Source organism: Manis pentadactyla, chromosome 1, assembly GCF_030020395.1.
Source record: "Manis pentadactyla isolate mManPen7 chromosome 1, mManPen7.hap1, whole genome shotgun sequence".
NCBI classification, from domain to species: Eukaryota; Metazoa; Chordata; class Mammalia; order Pholidota; family Manidae; genus Manis; species Manis pentadactyla.
The window spans coordinates 180,845,534-180,860,831 of NC_080019.1; the positions used below are offsets into that span (position 1 = coordinate 180,845,534).

The window sequence follows — 15,298 nt, forward strand, 5'->3', positions numbered from 1 at the left end:
ATACTTTTATTTTATATTGTTCTAATGAAATTAGAAGAAAAAACACAATGATAAAAATTATTGACAAAATTACTTGAAAGGAAATCCTGTTTTCAAAATACTAGTTCAAACTGTTCAAGAATATAAATAAAAATGCACTGAAGATGATCAAATCATTTTTTTAAAAATTAAGGTATCATTGGTATACGATCTTATGAAAGTTTCACATGAGCAACACTATGGTTTCAACATTCACCCTTATTATCAAATCTCCCCCACCCAACTGCAATCACTGTTCACCAGCATAGTAAGATGCTATAGAGTCATTACTGGTTTTCTCCGTCCAATGCCGCTTTCCCCATGACTTACCTACATTGTGTGTGCTAATTATAATGACCTCCCTCTCCACCTGCCTCCCCAACCCTTTGCCCCTTTGGTAACCACTAGTCCCTTCCCAGAGTCTTCAAGAGTCTGCTGCTGTTTTGTTCCTTCAGTTTTGCTTTGTTGTTATACTCCACAAATGAGTGAAATCGTTTGGTACTTGTCTTTCTCCACCTGGCTTATTTCACTGAGCATAGTACACCCTCTAGATCCATCCATGCTGTTGCAAATGCTGGATTTGTTTTCTTCTTATGGCTGAATAATATTCCATTGTGTATATGTACCACATCTTTATCCATTCATCTACTGATGGACACTTAGGCTGCTTCCACATCTTGGCTACGATAAACATAGGAGTGCATATGTCTTTTTGAATCAAGGATCTTTTCTTCAGGTAAATTCCTAGGAGTGGAATTCCTGGGTCAAATGGTATTTCTATTTTTAGTTTTTTGAGGAACCTCCATATTGCTTTCCACAATGGCTGAACTAATCTACATTCTCACCAACAGTGTAGGAGGGTTCCCCTTTCTCCACATCCTCACCAGCATTTTTTGTTTCTTGTCTTTTGGATGTTGGCCATCCTAACTGGTCTGATATCTCATTGTTGTTTTAATTTGCATTTCCCTGTTGATTTTAACGATGTGGAGCATCTTTTCATGTGCCTATTGGCCATCTGAATTTCTTCTTTGGAGAAGTGTCTGTCCAGATCCTCTGACCATTTTTTACTCAGGTTATTTGTTTTTTGTTTGTTGAGGTGTGTGAGTTCTTTATGTATCAAATGATTCTTTATCAAACTGAACATGAGGGGAAAAAATAGGAAAGTACCCATAATGCAAAAGCTATGGAAAAAAATAGATACTGCTCTATTTGTATGGGATCAACCTGACGCCAATGCATATATAAGGTAGGCCTTCTGGCATCCTGGTTAATAGCTGATACCACTGGTTCTGAAAAGAGACTGACTACAGGTTCCAAGATGGATAAATTAAGAATTCCCTAATTCTGATACTAGCCAGAATAATTTGTTAACCCATGTGTAGTAGTGGGAAACTGACTAGGTTAATAAAAGCTCCAAGATGCTACAATAACACTTAAAATCCCTCCAATACTAAAGTAAAATAGAAAATACTATAGATTCAATATTAGAAAAGACTACTTACCAAAAACTTCAATAAACTTCAGACGTTATTTTTTAATTTACCCAAAATATTCTTAGAGAAAATAGTATTTTTTACTTTTCCTACCAATTAATGACTGAAGTAGAACCAGAAGCTAGACTTCTTAGTCTGATACTCTAGGCATCAATGTTAAAAGGAAAAGAAGTTGAAAGGATGGGAAAATAAAGCCTGAGCCAGAAGGTAATAGCAATTTGTAATATTTATCTCCAAAAATGTGTATGTTGAAAGATTTTATTTTACCCTCACTTAAAAATGAAGGATAAAGATGAAAAGCAGCAGTAAGGAGGTTGCAGAAAGACCTCAAGTGGGAAATCAGGAACTTTTGGATTACTAATTCTTACTCTGCCATAAGTTATTTATATGATTGAAGATATTAACTCATATCTTTTGTAGAAAGACAAAAAGTGCCTTCTGCAAGATATATCTACTTTTAAGTATTTAGGATTCAATAATTAGAAACAGAAAGTTTAAAATCTGGTTTGAAAATCAGAATTTGAATCCTAAGTACAATTTACTACTAGTTAATGTTATTAACCAAGTTCTGTAGAAAAGCCAAGAAACTACATTTTAGACTCCATTTCCTAGATCTAAACAGTATCTAGACTCCAGATTTATTAAATATATTTTAAATATATTTATTAGGTAATATAAAAGTAATAAATATACTTTCTAATGAGTCTGTTATATTTGTGAACTTTTACATTTGACCTTTATATTCGTAGTCCACCTGAAAAAGTGAGTTAATAACTGGTCCAACTAGATTATATGTATTTATTTTTTGTTTATGCCCACCTTTGTTAATAAACCTACATGTAACTACTTTCCCAAATCTGAAGGGACATAACTGTATTTGACCATTTTCAAAATATGAAACATGGGCATTGGAGCTAAGGTAGACTGGTTTCAAGTTGTTTTGGTTATGGAATCTTGGGCAAATTACTTAACCTATCTGAGTGCTAGGTTTCTCAGCTATAATATGATGATAATTATAGTACCCAATGCATAATCTTACTGTGGTGATTCAATGAGAAAAGTGTTAGTCCCATACCCAGAAATAAATTCTCAAGAGTAACAAGGAGTGGTAGGTGAGGGTTAAGCTTAGAGAATATAAGGCAGTAGTAATCTTACTACACTGATGGACAGTGACTGCAATGGGGTATGAGGTGGGGGAACTCGATAATAAGGGTGAATGAATGTAATAACCACATTGTTTTTCTTGTAAAACCTTTATAAGAGTGTATATCAATTTTACCTTAATAAAAAGAAAAAGAAGAAAAATATATATTCAGAACACTAAAAAAAAGAAAATATAAGGCAGTAAAGAATAGCTTACTTTAGAGCAGGAGATAGGCTCTAAGGAGCAAGTTAGGCCAAAAAATTAGCCTGACCTTTGTAGTGCCCATTTCCCTAAAAGAGCTAACCAAAAATCAGAAAACTGATGCTACTAACAAGATTTAACTTGAAAAGTTAAAATTCATTACTAACCTATATCTTAAAAGTTTAGTAACATACAAATCACTTAATATTGAGTAGAACCTAACTCTAATGACCTTTTCCATTCCATGTGGACCTTTTAGACTTGTACATTGAGTTCTTTCTTAATTCTGAGAGGAAGCACTTAAGTACTAATCAACCAGTAAAACTTAATTATCAATACTAGAAAATAATTCAAATACAGACCTTAGTAATGGGTCTTTACCATATAAAAGAGTATGGTATCACTATATGGATATACGTATATGCAGGACAATCAAAAAATAATAAATTAACTTACAAGTTCTGTTAAATGTCTGAGAAGTCCAATTTCTTCTGGAAGCGAAACCAATTTGTTATTACTAGCAATTAGGACTTTCAATGGTAAATTACACAAGTGTACTGGGAAAGTTGATAGTTGGTTCCGACTAAAGGATAAGTAGAAAAAGAGAAGAATCAGAGCTCACCACTCAATAAAAAAATTTTCCACTTTTCCCATTCTATACTCAGGAAAATAACAAATATAAATCTTGCAAGGATCAAGCGCCGTATTAGATTTGAATTCTAGCCTTCATTTCCTCACTTGTCAGCTATAACGCTTCAGGCACAAATTTAACCATCTGTATCTTATAGACTCCTCATCTTTAAATTGTAGATCTTAATACCTCTTCTACCTATTTCATAGGGCTCTTGCACCATATAACTCCTTTGTAAATAATGAAGTACCATATAAAGACAATATATTATTAAAGTTAAATTTATTACAAAAAATGATTTTAAAATAGGTGAGATAACTATCATTCTCTCCTTTTCCTTCCAAGGAAGAGTTATAAACATGAAAGTGTTTAAAATCTATTTCCTTTCTTATTACAGTTTCATAATCAAATGTACATAAATGACACAAATATAGTTCTATGCAAAACAAGTGACAGGTTGTGATTTCAAATATATTAACTGAAGAACGGGAAAGGGATCTTTTATTTATATAAAAACATGCCAATGAAAACTAAAAATAAAACATCTATCATTAAGATAAAAATAAGTTAAAATTCTGCTTATGTAGATTTAACCTCTTAATTCTTAGGACCAATTGCTCCCCATTTTCAAGACCTTTTCTGCTGATTTTACTACTATAGATCCGAGCCTTTAAAAAAATTTAGTTCAGTAACAATTCTACTCCCAGACATTTGTTTTAAGGAAAGAGAAAAATAAAGATTTATGTACAGAATTCTTTACTAGTACTACTTTTATCGTGGCAAAAAAATGAACTAAAGTAAATATCTTAGAAGGAAAATGAGTTTTAGAAGTGTATAAACTGTATAATAAAATGATTACACACAAAAATATTTCCAAAGGATATTTCATGACAGGGGAAAAGCTCATTTAAAAATTTGACTGAAAGCCTAGAAAAAAAGGAAAAGACCACCTATAATTATACAACTCAGATACATTTTGAGGAATTCTCTTTATACTTTTCTACATTTGCTCATTTTCATCAATGAATATTTATAATTTTTATAATGAAAATAAAAGAATTTTTGTAATATATGAAAAAAATGGAGATGAGTTGAATAAATGCATTTATACACTCAGAACTTAATACATGCAAATACATAATACAAATGTACATAATACACAAATTATAATATACAAGAACTAAACAAAGTAATTTCAGATCTACTATTCTCATTTGATGAAGATCATTTGAAAAAATATAAAGAACCATTGCTACAAGGCTGCTGCAAGCTTATTAGGCTAATGGCTATTAGTTTGTTAATTACTACAAAGCCAAAGACAAGGGGAAAAACTACAGGAACACAGGAAATACTGTTAACTTAGCCTAAGAATGTTTACAGATACTGCAGATATGAACAGATAATGTAAATTTTAGTGAAAGGGAAAGCTGGAAAGACGAATAAAGACAAAAATTTTAAAAACAAAACAAAACAAAACAATGCTCTTACCTAACATTTAAGAATGTTAGAGCTTGCAGGTTTAGAATTGCCTCTGGTATATACCGAATACAATTTTGGTACAAGTTGAGATTCTCAAGAGAAACAAAGTGACATGCTTCTATGGGAATTTCTGAGAGACGATTTCGAGATAGATCTGAAAGAAAAAAATTAACTGAGTTTAAAGTCAATCCTAGGAACTTATTTTATTGAAATGTTAAGTAAGCATATTTTGTGACTGATTGAATTCCTGAGTTCCTATTGTGGAGACTGGTCCAAGGAACACATTTAAACATTTATTAATTGATTGAGTGAACTATTTTAACATAGGCCTCTACACCTGTTGATAGAAATTCTGATTCCTTCTGAGTCTCCACATATACTAAAAATAAAACCATTATTCTTTGCAATCAACACAAATTCTGAAGCATATCTGCTTACAAAAGATCATCCTAAGTACCAAAGAACCTAGGAAACAAATGAATCCCTAAGATCCACTTTCCTAAAAACACAGACAACATTGATGATTTTAGCAAAGCAAAGAGCAACAGAACAAAAAAATTCTGCCCCTTCTTTACTGAAGATTATCAGGGTCATGTCAAAATAGGTTAGGAGCTATCTTTGCTCCCAATGACCAAAGACAAGACCATCTGAGCATCAACAGAAACAATAATTGCAATGGATTGAAATCTATCACATACATTGAATTATACGAATTTATTACACCTCCTCCATCCCAAAAAAGATGAACCAATTCACTATCTTAAAACAGAAAGACTCTCTATGTAACATAATACTCAATGTATTTGCATTTTTAAAAGGGTCACGTTATTTGTGACAGATGTAGTTCACTGCCCTTTGAATATCTAATGCTCTTTTCTTCTTTCATACTACTAAATTATGTTCAAAATAGTAAAGTGCTCAGCTAGAACACCGACTAATACTTCCAATTTCATTCATCTTTAAAGATCAAAACAAAGAAATAAGGACATACAAAATTTAACCACATCTGAGTTGGTGACTAAACTGATGGAGGAAATTCTCATGTATAGGTGTATCCTGAGTTTGTATGTAAATTGAATGCTTCGAAATTACCTCATGTTTTTCCATAGAAGAGAAAAAAGACTTCTTAGCTTTTGAGACTAATTCTACATACACAATGCCACTGAAATACACAATTTGCAAATATATTCCTTTTTTTAAATTTCCTATCTCCAGTACACAATGCTTTTGTCCAACCAGTTGCTTAAGTCAAAATTCTGGAATCATCCTGTCACTTTTTATTTTCCCAACCTAATCCAAACAACACAGTCAGTTTTTTGGTCCAAGTCTATCTTGAATCCATCCATTTCTCTTCATCTCCTCTGTCATTGCCTCTTACCATTATCCAAAGAATCAAATCAAATAATGCATGGAAAATTACTTCACATACTATAAATGCAGACAGGCACACATACAGCCAGCTTTATGAGGTTGACAGCAACACAGCAAAAACAAAAAAATACAAAACTCCCAAAATTATAGGATATTGTACCATGCAATAAAATACAGCTGAGTACAGTTTATATCTTTGGTCACCAAAAATAAGTAATATTGCATTCAGTATACTCTACTTTTAGAAGGCAGAAAAATGCAGAGAACATTTATTGTAAAAGATTTACATTAAAATACTTAAAAGTTTGCTTATCTTTCAGTGAGATAAAATGAGAGAGGTTACTGTATCTCTGTGGCACTACCATAACCTTTGGACTTCACAAATATAGATCGGACTATTTATGTGACACAGTCTTCCGAAACTATCTCTGGATCAGTGTAATCAATCCTAAATTGTTTTCCACCCAGCAATCTTAAATGAGACCTGTGAAGTATTGTAAAAGGCCACAAACTGCATAATACATAATTCTGCATCTAAGCTACAAAGTTACTTCTATGTATCATATCCTGAATGTGGCCTTGGTCTTTCACAAGCCATTATCTTTCCTGCTAATGCTAGTAATAGGAGCCAATAACCACACCATCTTTGGAACAGTCACTGGATGCATTATTCAGTTAAGCAAAGCAGAAAAAGCCAATTTTGGCCTGATAAAAACATGAGAAAATTTTTGGCTGAGGGATACATCATGGAAGTTTCAATTAACTGAAAGAAATACATCAGTGAAAAAAGTTTTAAGGCATTTCATTTGCAATCAAATGCCTAATTATTTTCCTTTTTTTCAAATATTTTACCCTCAAAGTCAAATTCATCTCAAAGATACTCTTAAGTTTTAAAATAATGGGCTAAAGAAAAAAGCCTAAAAATAGCAAAAAGAATCTTTTAATATTAGTGGGAGATACATAAGAATGAGCACTCTAGAATCACACAGCCAATATTTAATGAGTTGATATGTTGTGAGGGTAGGGACTATATCTGTTTTGTTCAATTTTGTATGCCTGAAATTTTGCAGTGTCATCATAGTACATAGCACATAGGTGCTTGATAAAATATTTGTTTAAAAATATGGGCAAATAAATGGATGAAACAAAAACTGTGGACTCAGAAATAAGATTTTCTGTCCTCTACCTTTATAGCTTCATCTAAAGTAAGACTTAACATAATTAACATACTGAAAAAGGACCAAATCATAATTTACCTTTATGATTTTTTAAGAAGTACTATAAAACCTGGATTGAAAAGAATTTATTTCCAAAAAATTAAGTGCTTACATAAAATGAATCAAATCCGACTACTGAGGGAAAGACTACTATGTGTATCAAACTATAGTTAGGTATTTTATAGTTATAAGAAAAAAATGAGATAGGTTACAACCATAAAAAAAGAATGCTGTAGGTATAAAAAATAATGACTTTGGAAATTTTTTCTATTCTTAAATATAAAGTGTTTTTCACTTATGAAATTTCCTTTCCTATTTAAAAAAATACATACACACTGACTTACTGACCTATTTGCTGCATGAACTCACAGATTTTCATTTTATCCAATGGTTTATAATCCATTATAACCCAGCTGATAAAGAAATTTCTCTTTAGGCCAGCTCCTTGATCTTTTTTACATGCACTTTTTTTTTTTATTTCCTTATATTGTGGGACAAGAAGTTCTAGGCTTATCTTCCAACTTCTGTGCCCCAGTTCTGGAATCACCTATTTTTCACCCTCGTGTAACAGAAACTTCTATGGCAAGTAGATTTGGGAGATGATAGTGGAGGGCAGAAGGGAAAGCCACCAGTCTGGAGGGACGTTTCAAAATAAATAACTATTGGTTTTTTGAAAGCCACTAGGCTTTATAGTTGTCAGCTTCACAACAATAGAAAAACAAAACAGAAATTGGTACCTGGAAGCAGAATGGTACTGTTCAAAAACCTGAAACATCTGGCTTTGGCTTAAAATAAGGCAGTGGCCCTAAGAGGCCTGACAGAAGCACCCAACCATCACTCTCTTTTAGCCACCTTAACAGAAGTGAGTATATCATGTTAGTGAAATAATTATATTCTTTTTCTGGACTTTGTGACCTTCACAGTCTCAAACAGAAATAGAAAGTTAGAAATTTGGCTGGGAGGGAAATGCCATGATAGTTGAATAAATGTTTAGTGGCGGCTGAAGGACAGTGAAAAAACGCTATTCAAGGTTGGAGAAAAGGGCATCCTACTTCTGCTCTGGCAGAACAATTAAAAAACTATAACCTGTGATAAACGATAGGTAGAAAGGGTACCTAACGGGTTTAAGTCACCATCAAGACATGTGGCTATTTGCAATGAAACATGTCAGTTGGAAGTTAAACATATGACAACAAAGATCATAAGTATTAATCTTAAATGTTAACAATCACAAAGGTGTGCATACATTTACATATCCATTCACACACATATTCTTTTAATTTTCTATCTAATTTTCTCCCCACACTTATTTTTTGATATCACTCATATATTACATATTTTTCGTTTTCAAATAATGCAAAGAAAGCAAAAGATGTCAACCAATTTAAAACACCCTCTTTGCTCACACAGGAAAGAAAAGTGAATGTCTGCCTAGAATGGACTCTAGTTTCACGTAATATTGGAAAACAAACTGAATTTTAGAGTTTATGAGGTCCGTTCTGTGATCCAATTCTTACAGTATTTTCATCTTGAAATTCTGCTCATCATATACTCTGCCAATAAATAGTTTTCAAAACCATACCCTGTGGTACAGCATGGAAAATACAGTCAATGATTCTAAAACATCTTTCTACCTTGACAGATAGTAACCACACTAGACTGGGTGAGGATTTAATATGTTGAACCACTGTGCTGTACATTTGAAACCAACATAAGATTGTATTTCAATGATACTTCAAAAACCACACACACACAACTTAAAAAAAAATATCCGCAAACAATACAATTTAGAGAAAAAGCATTATCTTAAATGACACATGATAAAGAGAGATGCTAGTCATAGCTCTAACATTTATTATCATGTTAATCTCTGGAACATTTCAGAATCTCCCTCTCTAGCACTTCCAGTGAGACGCTTTCAATTTTCCTACTTTTTTTTGCAGGTAATAAGCATGCTAACACATATTTTTTCCTAAGTCTATCTCTCCCATTAACTGTTCAATAACTTTATGAATTAGGAGTGGTTGATTGCCACTTTCAGGGGTCAAACAGGGAGCTCAAAGACGTAACAGTAATGTGGCTTCTTAAACCTGAGAAAAAATTTTGGGAAACATTTAACTGTTATGGCATTTTCCTCCCAGCTAATTTTCTAACTTTCTATTTCTATTTGAGACTGTAAAGGACACAGGTTTAGAAAAAAGAATATCATTATTTTACTGACATGATATGCTGACTTTTCTTAAAGTGACAAAAAGAAAAAAGGGAAAGGAAAAACCGTAATTCTTTACAACACAAAAATTTGTTGATAATAATAACTTAAATTTCTTTAAAATAAAATAATCATAAATATTTAAATAGTGTTTCAATGACCAAAAAATTCTTTTCTTTGCTCTTAGTGAAGTGTGCTCAATTTTGTCGCTCCTTCCAGCTGTAGTCAAACTGTCAAAATTGCCATTCTCAACTCTTCCTAGAGTTGAAGGCAACTTTCTTTTTTCTGAGGACCGTGTTGGACTTACATACAAAGGTGCCTATGATCACTTCGTTCACTACGACCCCCACCACCACTCTCCTCGCCCCTCCTCTTCTCCCTATTCTTATGTAAGCTACCAGAAGAAATAGCGGCGATGTATTTGTTAAAAGGAACCACCTATCTGCATCACAACCAAAATAAATTAATTCAGTTGAACCAATGAATACAAATATTGAAATTGAAACCTAAGTTTTCTACACAACAGGTCAGCTTGAATTTATTCAGCTCTATATAGAGTTCTTCCGAGTGTTTCTAGCTCTTATGTATGAACAGGGTTACTACCTAATGCAGCCAGGGAAAAGGGACTACAGGATTCCTTTCCCAAACCTCTCATTTAAAACAGAGATGTTTTGGACATTGTGTGTTACTTATTATGACAAATATATATACAGTAAAACATTTTTTAGGGTGTTTGCTCTGCTCACATATTCTTAACCTCTCTCACTCACATTCATGCAGCAGGCTCTCCCTCCCTCCCCGCTTTTCAGTCATATATATACCAGGTACTCTTAACCCCAGTGACCCTGTCAAAGAAAGTAACACTGCAATTCTGGCTACTCTCAGAATTGTTCCTCTGGTAAACTCCTGTCCCTTCAAGACCATAATCTCATTAAACTTCCCTTGACTTGTCTAGGCACTCAAAGGATTCTGCCACTATGTTTCTATTAATCTAATTATCACATGGTACCGCAGTTCTTCATTAGGTTTTAAGTTCCTTAAGACCAAAAGCTTTGTGTCTTTACCATCTAATACAATGCCTGACTTATTGAAAGGTCAATTTTATTTGCTAGAATTAAGTTAACTTAGTGTGTTAACATTAGATATTTCATGCTTATCAAATCTTTTATGTTTAATTAAAAATTTTAAAAATTATTTCTAAGTAACATTTATTTGGTAGGTAATTAATTGATTAATTTTTAAAATGTGAGCTCCATGAAGGAACTCCTAAGAAAGAACCCTTACTAAAAGGAAATGTAGGAGACATGCTTACAGACCAGGTCAGTTATACCCACACTATCACCAACCTCTGCAACATTAATTAAAAACAAAATGGGTAATCTGATGATGAATTAATATCCAGAATACATTTTTTTAAAAAGCCTCCTAAAAATGAACAACAAAAAATTTAAACAACTCAATTAAAAAATGGGCAATGGGCTTGAAGACATTTTTCCAAATTTCCAAACATATACGAAATGGCCAATAAGCACATGAAAAGACAGTCTACATCACTAATCATTAAGTATTGCAATAAAAACTATAATGAGTTCCCATTTCATATCAATTAGGGTAGCTATTATTTTTTTTAAAAGCCAGAAAATAACAAGAGTAGAACTCTTGTACACTGCTGGTGAGAATGTAAAATGGTATATGTAGCTACTGTAAAAACCAGTACAGCAGTTCTTCAAACATAAAATTATGCTCATGATCCATCAATTATATTTCTGACTGTCAAAAGAACTGAAAACAGGGATTCAAGAAAGCATTTGTATACCAATATTTATAGCAGCATTATTCACAAGAGAGAGAAGGTGGAAACAACCCAAATGCCCATTAACATGATGGATAAACAAAATGTAGTATATGCATACAGCAGAATAATATTCAGCCTTAAAAAGGAATGGAATTTGGACACATGTGACAAGGATGAACCCTGAAAACACTGAACTAAGTGAAACAGGCCAGACACAAAAGGACAAATACTGTATGATCCATTCATAGGAGGAAATTTATAGAGATAGAAAGCAGAATGATCACGAGAGGCTTGCAGGGAGGAGGAAATGGAGAGTTTTTGTTTAATATTGTTTCAGTTTAGAATGATGAAAAAGTTCTGGAGATGAATAGAGTGGTGACAGTTGTACAACAATACAGATTTACTTAATGACACTGAGCTGTACACTTAAAAATGGTTAAAGTGATAAATTTTATCTTATGTTTATTTTACCACAATAAAAAAAATCAAATATGTAGTACTCAAAGTAGAAAATAAATGTAATCTACCTCTTTTTAGTGGTATATACTTTAAAAAATTCTCTAAAATTACACTTTTCTAATAATGTACTTTATACCTCAGCAATAAACGAAATGATACAGAAATTACAGTACCAAAAATTCAAAGTATTCTGAATGGCGAATCTCAAAAGTCAGTCTCACACCTGTGTAACAAAGAACGTCAGTTGTTTAACTTCTTTCCTTCCTAGCTCCATTTCTCATTCCCAGGGAGAAAAATGTTTAATATTTCATTCTATTCAGCTATATAATTACAACAGTAGGACATGTTTCTTTAAATCTCTAGAACTAAGCCAGGAAAACCTAGGTTCATTCCAGTCCAAACAGCAATTAGTGTTTTCAACAGTATGACATTTATTAAGAAACACTAGCAGTCAAGAGTCTTATGTTCTTCTAATAACTCCTTCAGGCTATCCCACGTAATGACATCATCCTTACCAAATAAAGCCCATTATGCAATAACCACATACACAGTCACTTGTTTTGAGAACAGTCAGTTCTATCAATGTTAAAAAGGCCTGAAATTATGACAAATATTCTGTATCAGAGATTTTTAGTACTGAGTAATGTAAACTTTAAGAGATTATAGGAATAATATCCTTCAATATATGAAGAAATGGTAAACACAAACTATTAAAAACTTCTAGAATGTACTCAATATAAAATAAAAAATAAAATTATGATCAACTCCCTAAAGAATTATATAAAAATAATTTTAAATATGATTTGATAACTACTTAACAAATCACAATAATACTGTTCATGGTGCTTCCCACAGGCTAACAAATACCAAAGAACATAAACAGTTGCCCATTAAATGAAGACACTGTGATGACTGAAAAAAGTGTGTTACACTTTTGAAACCTTTTCTTTAAACTTACATTTAAAAAACACTATATACTTAGGGATTTCCTGTATATTTTCAACCACTATGCCATCTCATGAAAATTTTGTTGTGAATTCAATAAAAGCATTTTTTTAGCTATTAAAAAAATTATGTAACCTGAGGTCAGAAATAAGAAAATTTTCTAATGCTTTTTATTCTAAAGCCATATTATTTTTACATAAATTGTGGGTTTTTAAAATTGTTTTTATTTTATTTTTTTAATCAAAGGTAGTTAATGCATACAATTTTAAATGACAATTAGTGACTTCTGCTTCCAGGAAAATGAAGCAGTTGTTATTTTTCCCTATTCATCCTGCTACGTACAACTAAAAAGTCCAGCCATTAAATCGAAAACAAACGTAAGATTCTAAAGGGTTGAAAAAAGATGACTAGGGACTTCAGGACCCAAAGAACAACATAGTGATCAGTTCCCTGCGTTTTCCTTTTGCCTCCTGTATCCTAGCTTGGAGTTGACGTCTCCAAGTTGGTAAGCCAGAAACAACAACAAAGACAAAAAAGAAAAGAAAAGAAAAGCCCAAACACAAGCCTGTTCTCTTAAACCCAAGGACCAGGGCAAGGGGCAAAGGGGCAATTTACCAAGACAGAAAACTTATGAACAATAAGTACTCTACTCCAATCAAACACTTCAGAAAAAACTCTAAAGGCTGAGTAGGCAACATAAACTTCCATTTTGCAGGACTGTAACTTGGCATTTCAGTGGCTCCTCTCCAGTCCCTACTGCTGAAGGCAGCCAAGTAGGGAGCTGGGACTTTCATGCCTGCCAGGAGGTTAATGTGACTCCTGCTCCCCACCATGTGGGATCAGTGGAGACCATCTAGCAGGCCTAGACTTCCACCCCTATCCAGCAGTAATGAGGCACCCTACACCTGCTGGTGTGATGTCAGGAGGATCTGTAGAGTTGGGACTTTGACCACAGCCCAGTAGTTGCAGAGGCAGAAAGAAAAGATATATGGCCTGTCATATGATTACTATTCCTTTTCAAAAAGCAATGGCCTTGAAGAACTCTGATTCTTTAGAGGAAGAAAATAATGGGAAGCACAGAGGTTAAACTCAAAAAATTTCAAAATCTCAATCTGATGCTAATTTTAATTCTGCATTAAAGTATAAGAATTCAGACCACTTATGACTGGTGTCAATATGAAATAAGAGGAAAAAATTAGAGGCACATTTCAACAGGGAACGCCACTGAGTCTATCTGACTTTTGAGAGAAGCAAATTCTTTAACAAGTTCCAGTCCCTGTAATTAACAATCCAAAAAGTCAAGAACAATTTAAACTAGAAGGATCTCAGGATTCAATGATGGGGATGTTGATAACCAAATTCTTAAGCAGACTGCTGGTAATAGGCAATCAGAGAAAATCCATTTTTACTTATTTTATAAACAAAATTACTTATTTTGTTTATAAAATTGGAACTCATTCTGAATAACTGACCACTTGATATGACTAATTCAGGGAATATATGTTTTTCTAAGAAAGCTATGAATGTGACAATTGCAACTTCTTTTCCTATTTCTGTTTTCATGTAGCAGCATTTACAGAGATGCTGAAACGAGCCTCATCATGAGGCAGATGTTAGTTTTAATTAAAAAATAAAAAATATAGATTATCATCAAAAGTCATATTTTTAGATCATACAAGGGCATCCTTTTATGCTTCTCTACAGCACCTTACAAGTTAGAACTTTATGAACACTTTGAGCAAGTTTATTACAATCTCATCACAACAAACTTTAAAGGCAGCATGTCTAGACTATTTCACTGTGGCCTTCACTAGGATTAGAAAATCCAGCCATGATACTATAATTTCTTTGCAATGAGGTTTAATTTGTTGTTAACAGGAATTTGTTGAAATTAGTATCACCAGATTAAATGAATGCACTGTCAACTCTTTTTAACATAGTAACATGCAATTGGAAAAATAGTTAGAAGCAATTTGTTTTCCCATTTGAAAATACTGTATCAATACATGACTTGCATATGTAAATCATAAAGTATTCCTTTTTCATTAAAAGACTAATGCATGTTTTTTGGTTATACAGTTCAACCAAGTGTCCATATTACTTGAGGAATCTGTTTGTGGCCGCATGTCAGCTTAAGAAAAAGACTTTCTGTTGCTGCTGTTATTCTTCTGTTCTTAGCATAAGCCAGAATACTTCCAACCTACAGAGTTTGTGTCCTTTGCTCCATTTATAGTACACTTTCATCTGAAATACTGATAACAGTATTTTGCTACTGGTGTCAGTAAGAAAGGGAAGAATTAAAAAGAGTAAGGGAAGAATAAACCTAAAATGCTAGT

The 15,298-nt window shown here is 32.9% G+C and overlaps 1 protein-coding gene across 8 annotated transcripts in view; it reads right to left on the reverse strand.

The window, feature by feature from the left end:
* Nucleotides 1-15,298, reverse strand: part of LRCH3 (leucine rich repeats and calponin homology domain containing 3) — a 109,537-nt gene that overhangs the window by 74,763 nt on the left and 19,476 nt on the right. For all 8 annotated transcript variants that reach the window (XM_036904853.2, XM_036904863.2, XM_057503570.1 and 5 more), the window contains exons 2-3: nucleotides 4,976-5,120; nucleotides 3,313-3,439 (exon numbers count right to left, since the gene is read on the reverse strand). In XM_036904853.2, the coding sequence (XP_036760748.2) occupies nucleotides 3,313-3,439; nucleotides 4,976-5,120 (272 nt within the window). The remainder of the gene's footprint in view (nucleotides 1-3,312; nucleotides 3,440-4,975; nucleotides 5,121-15,298) is intronic.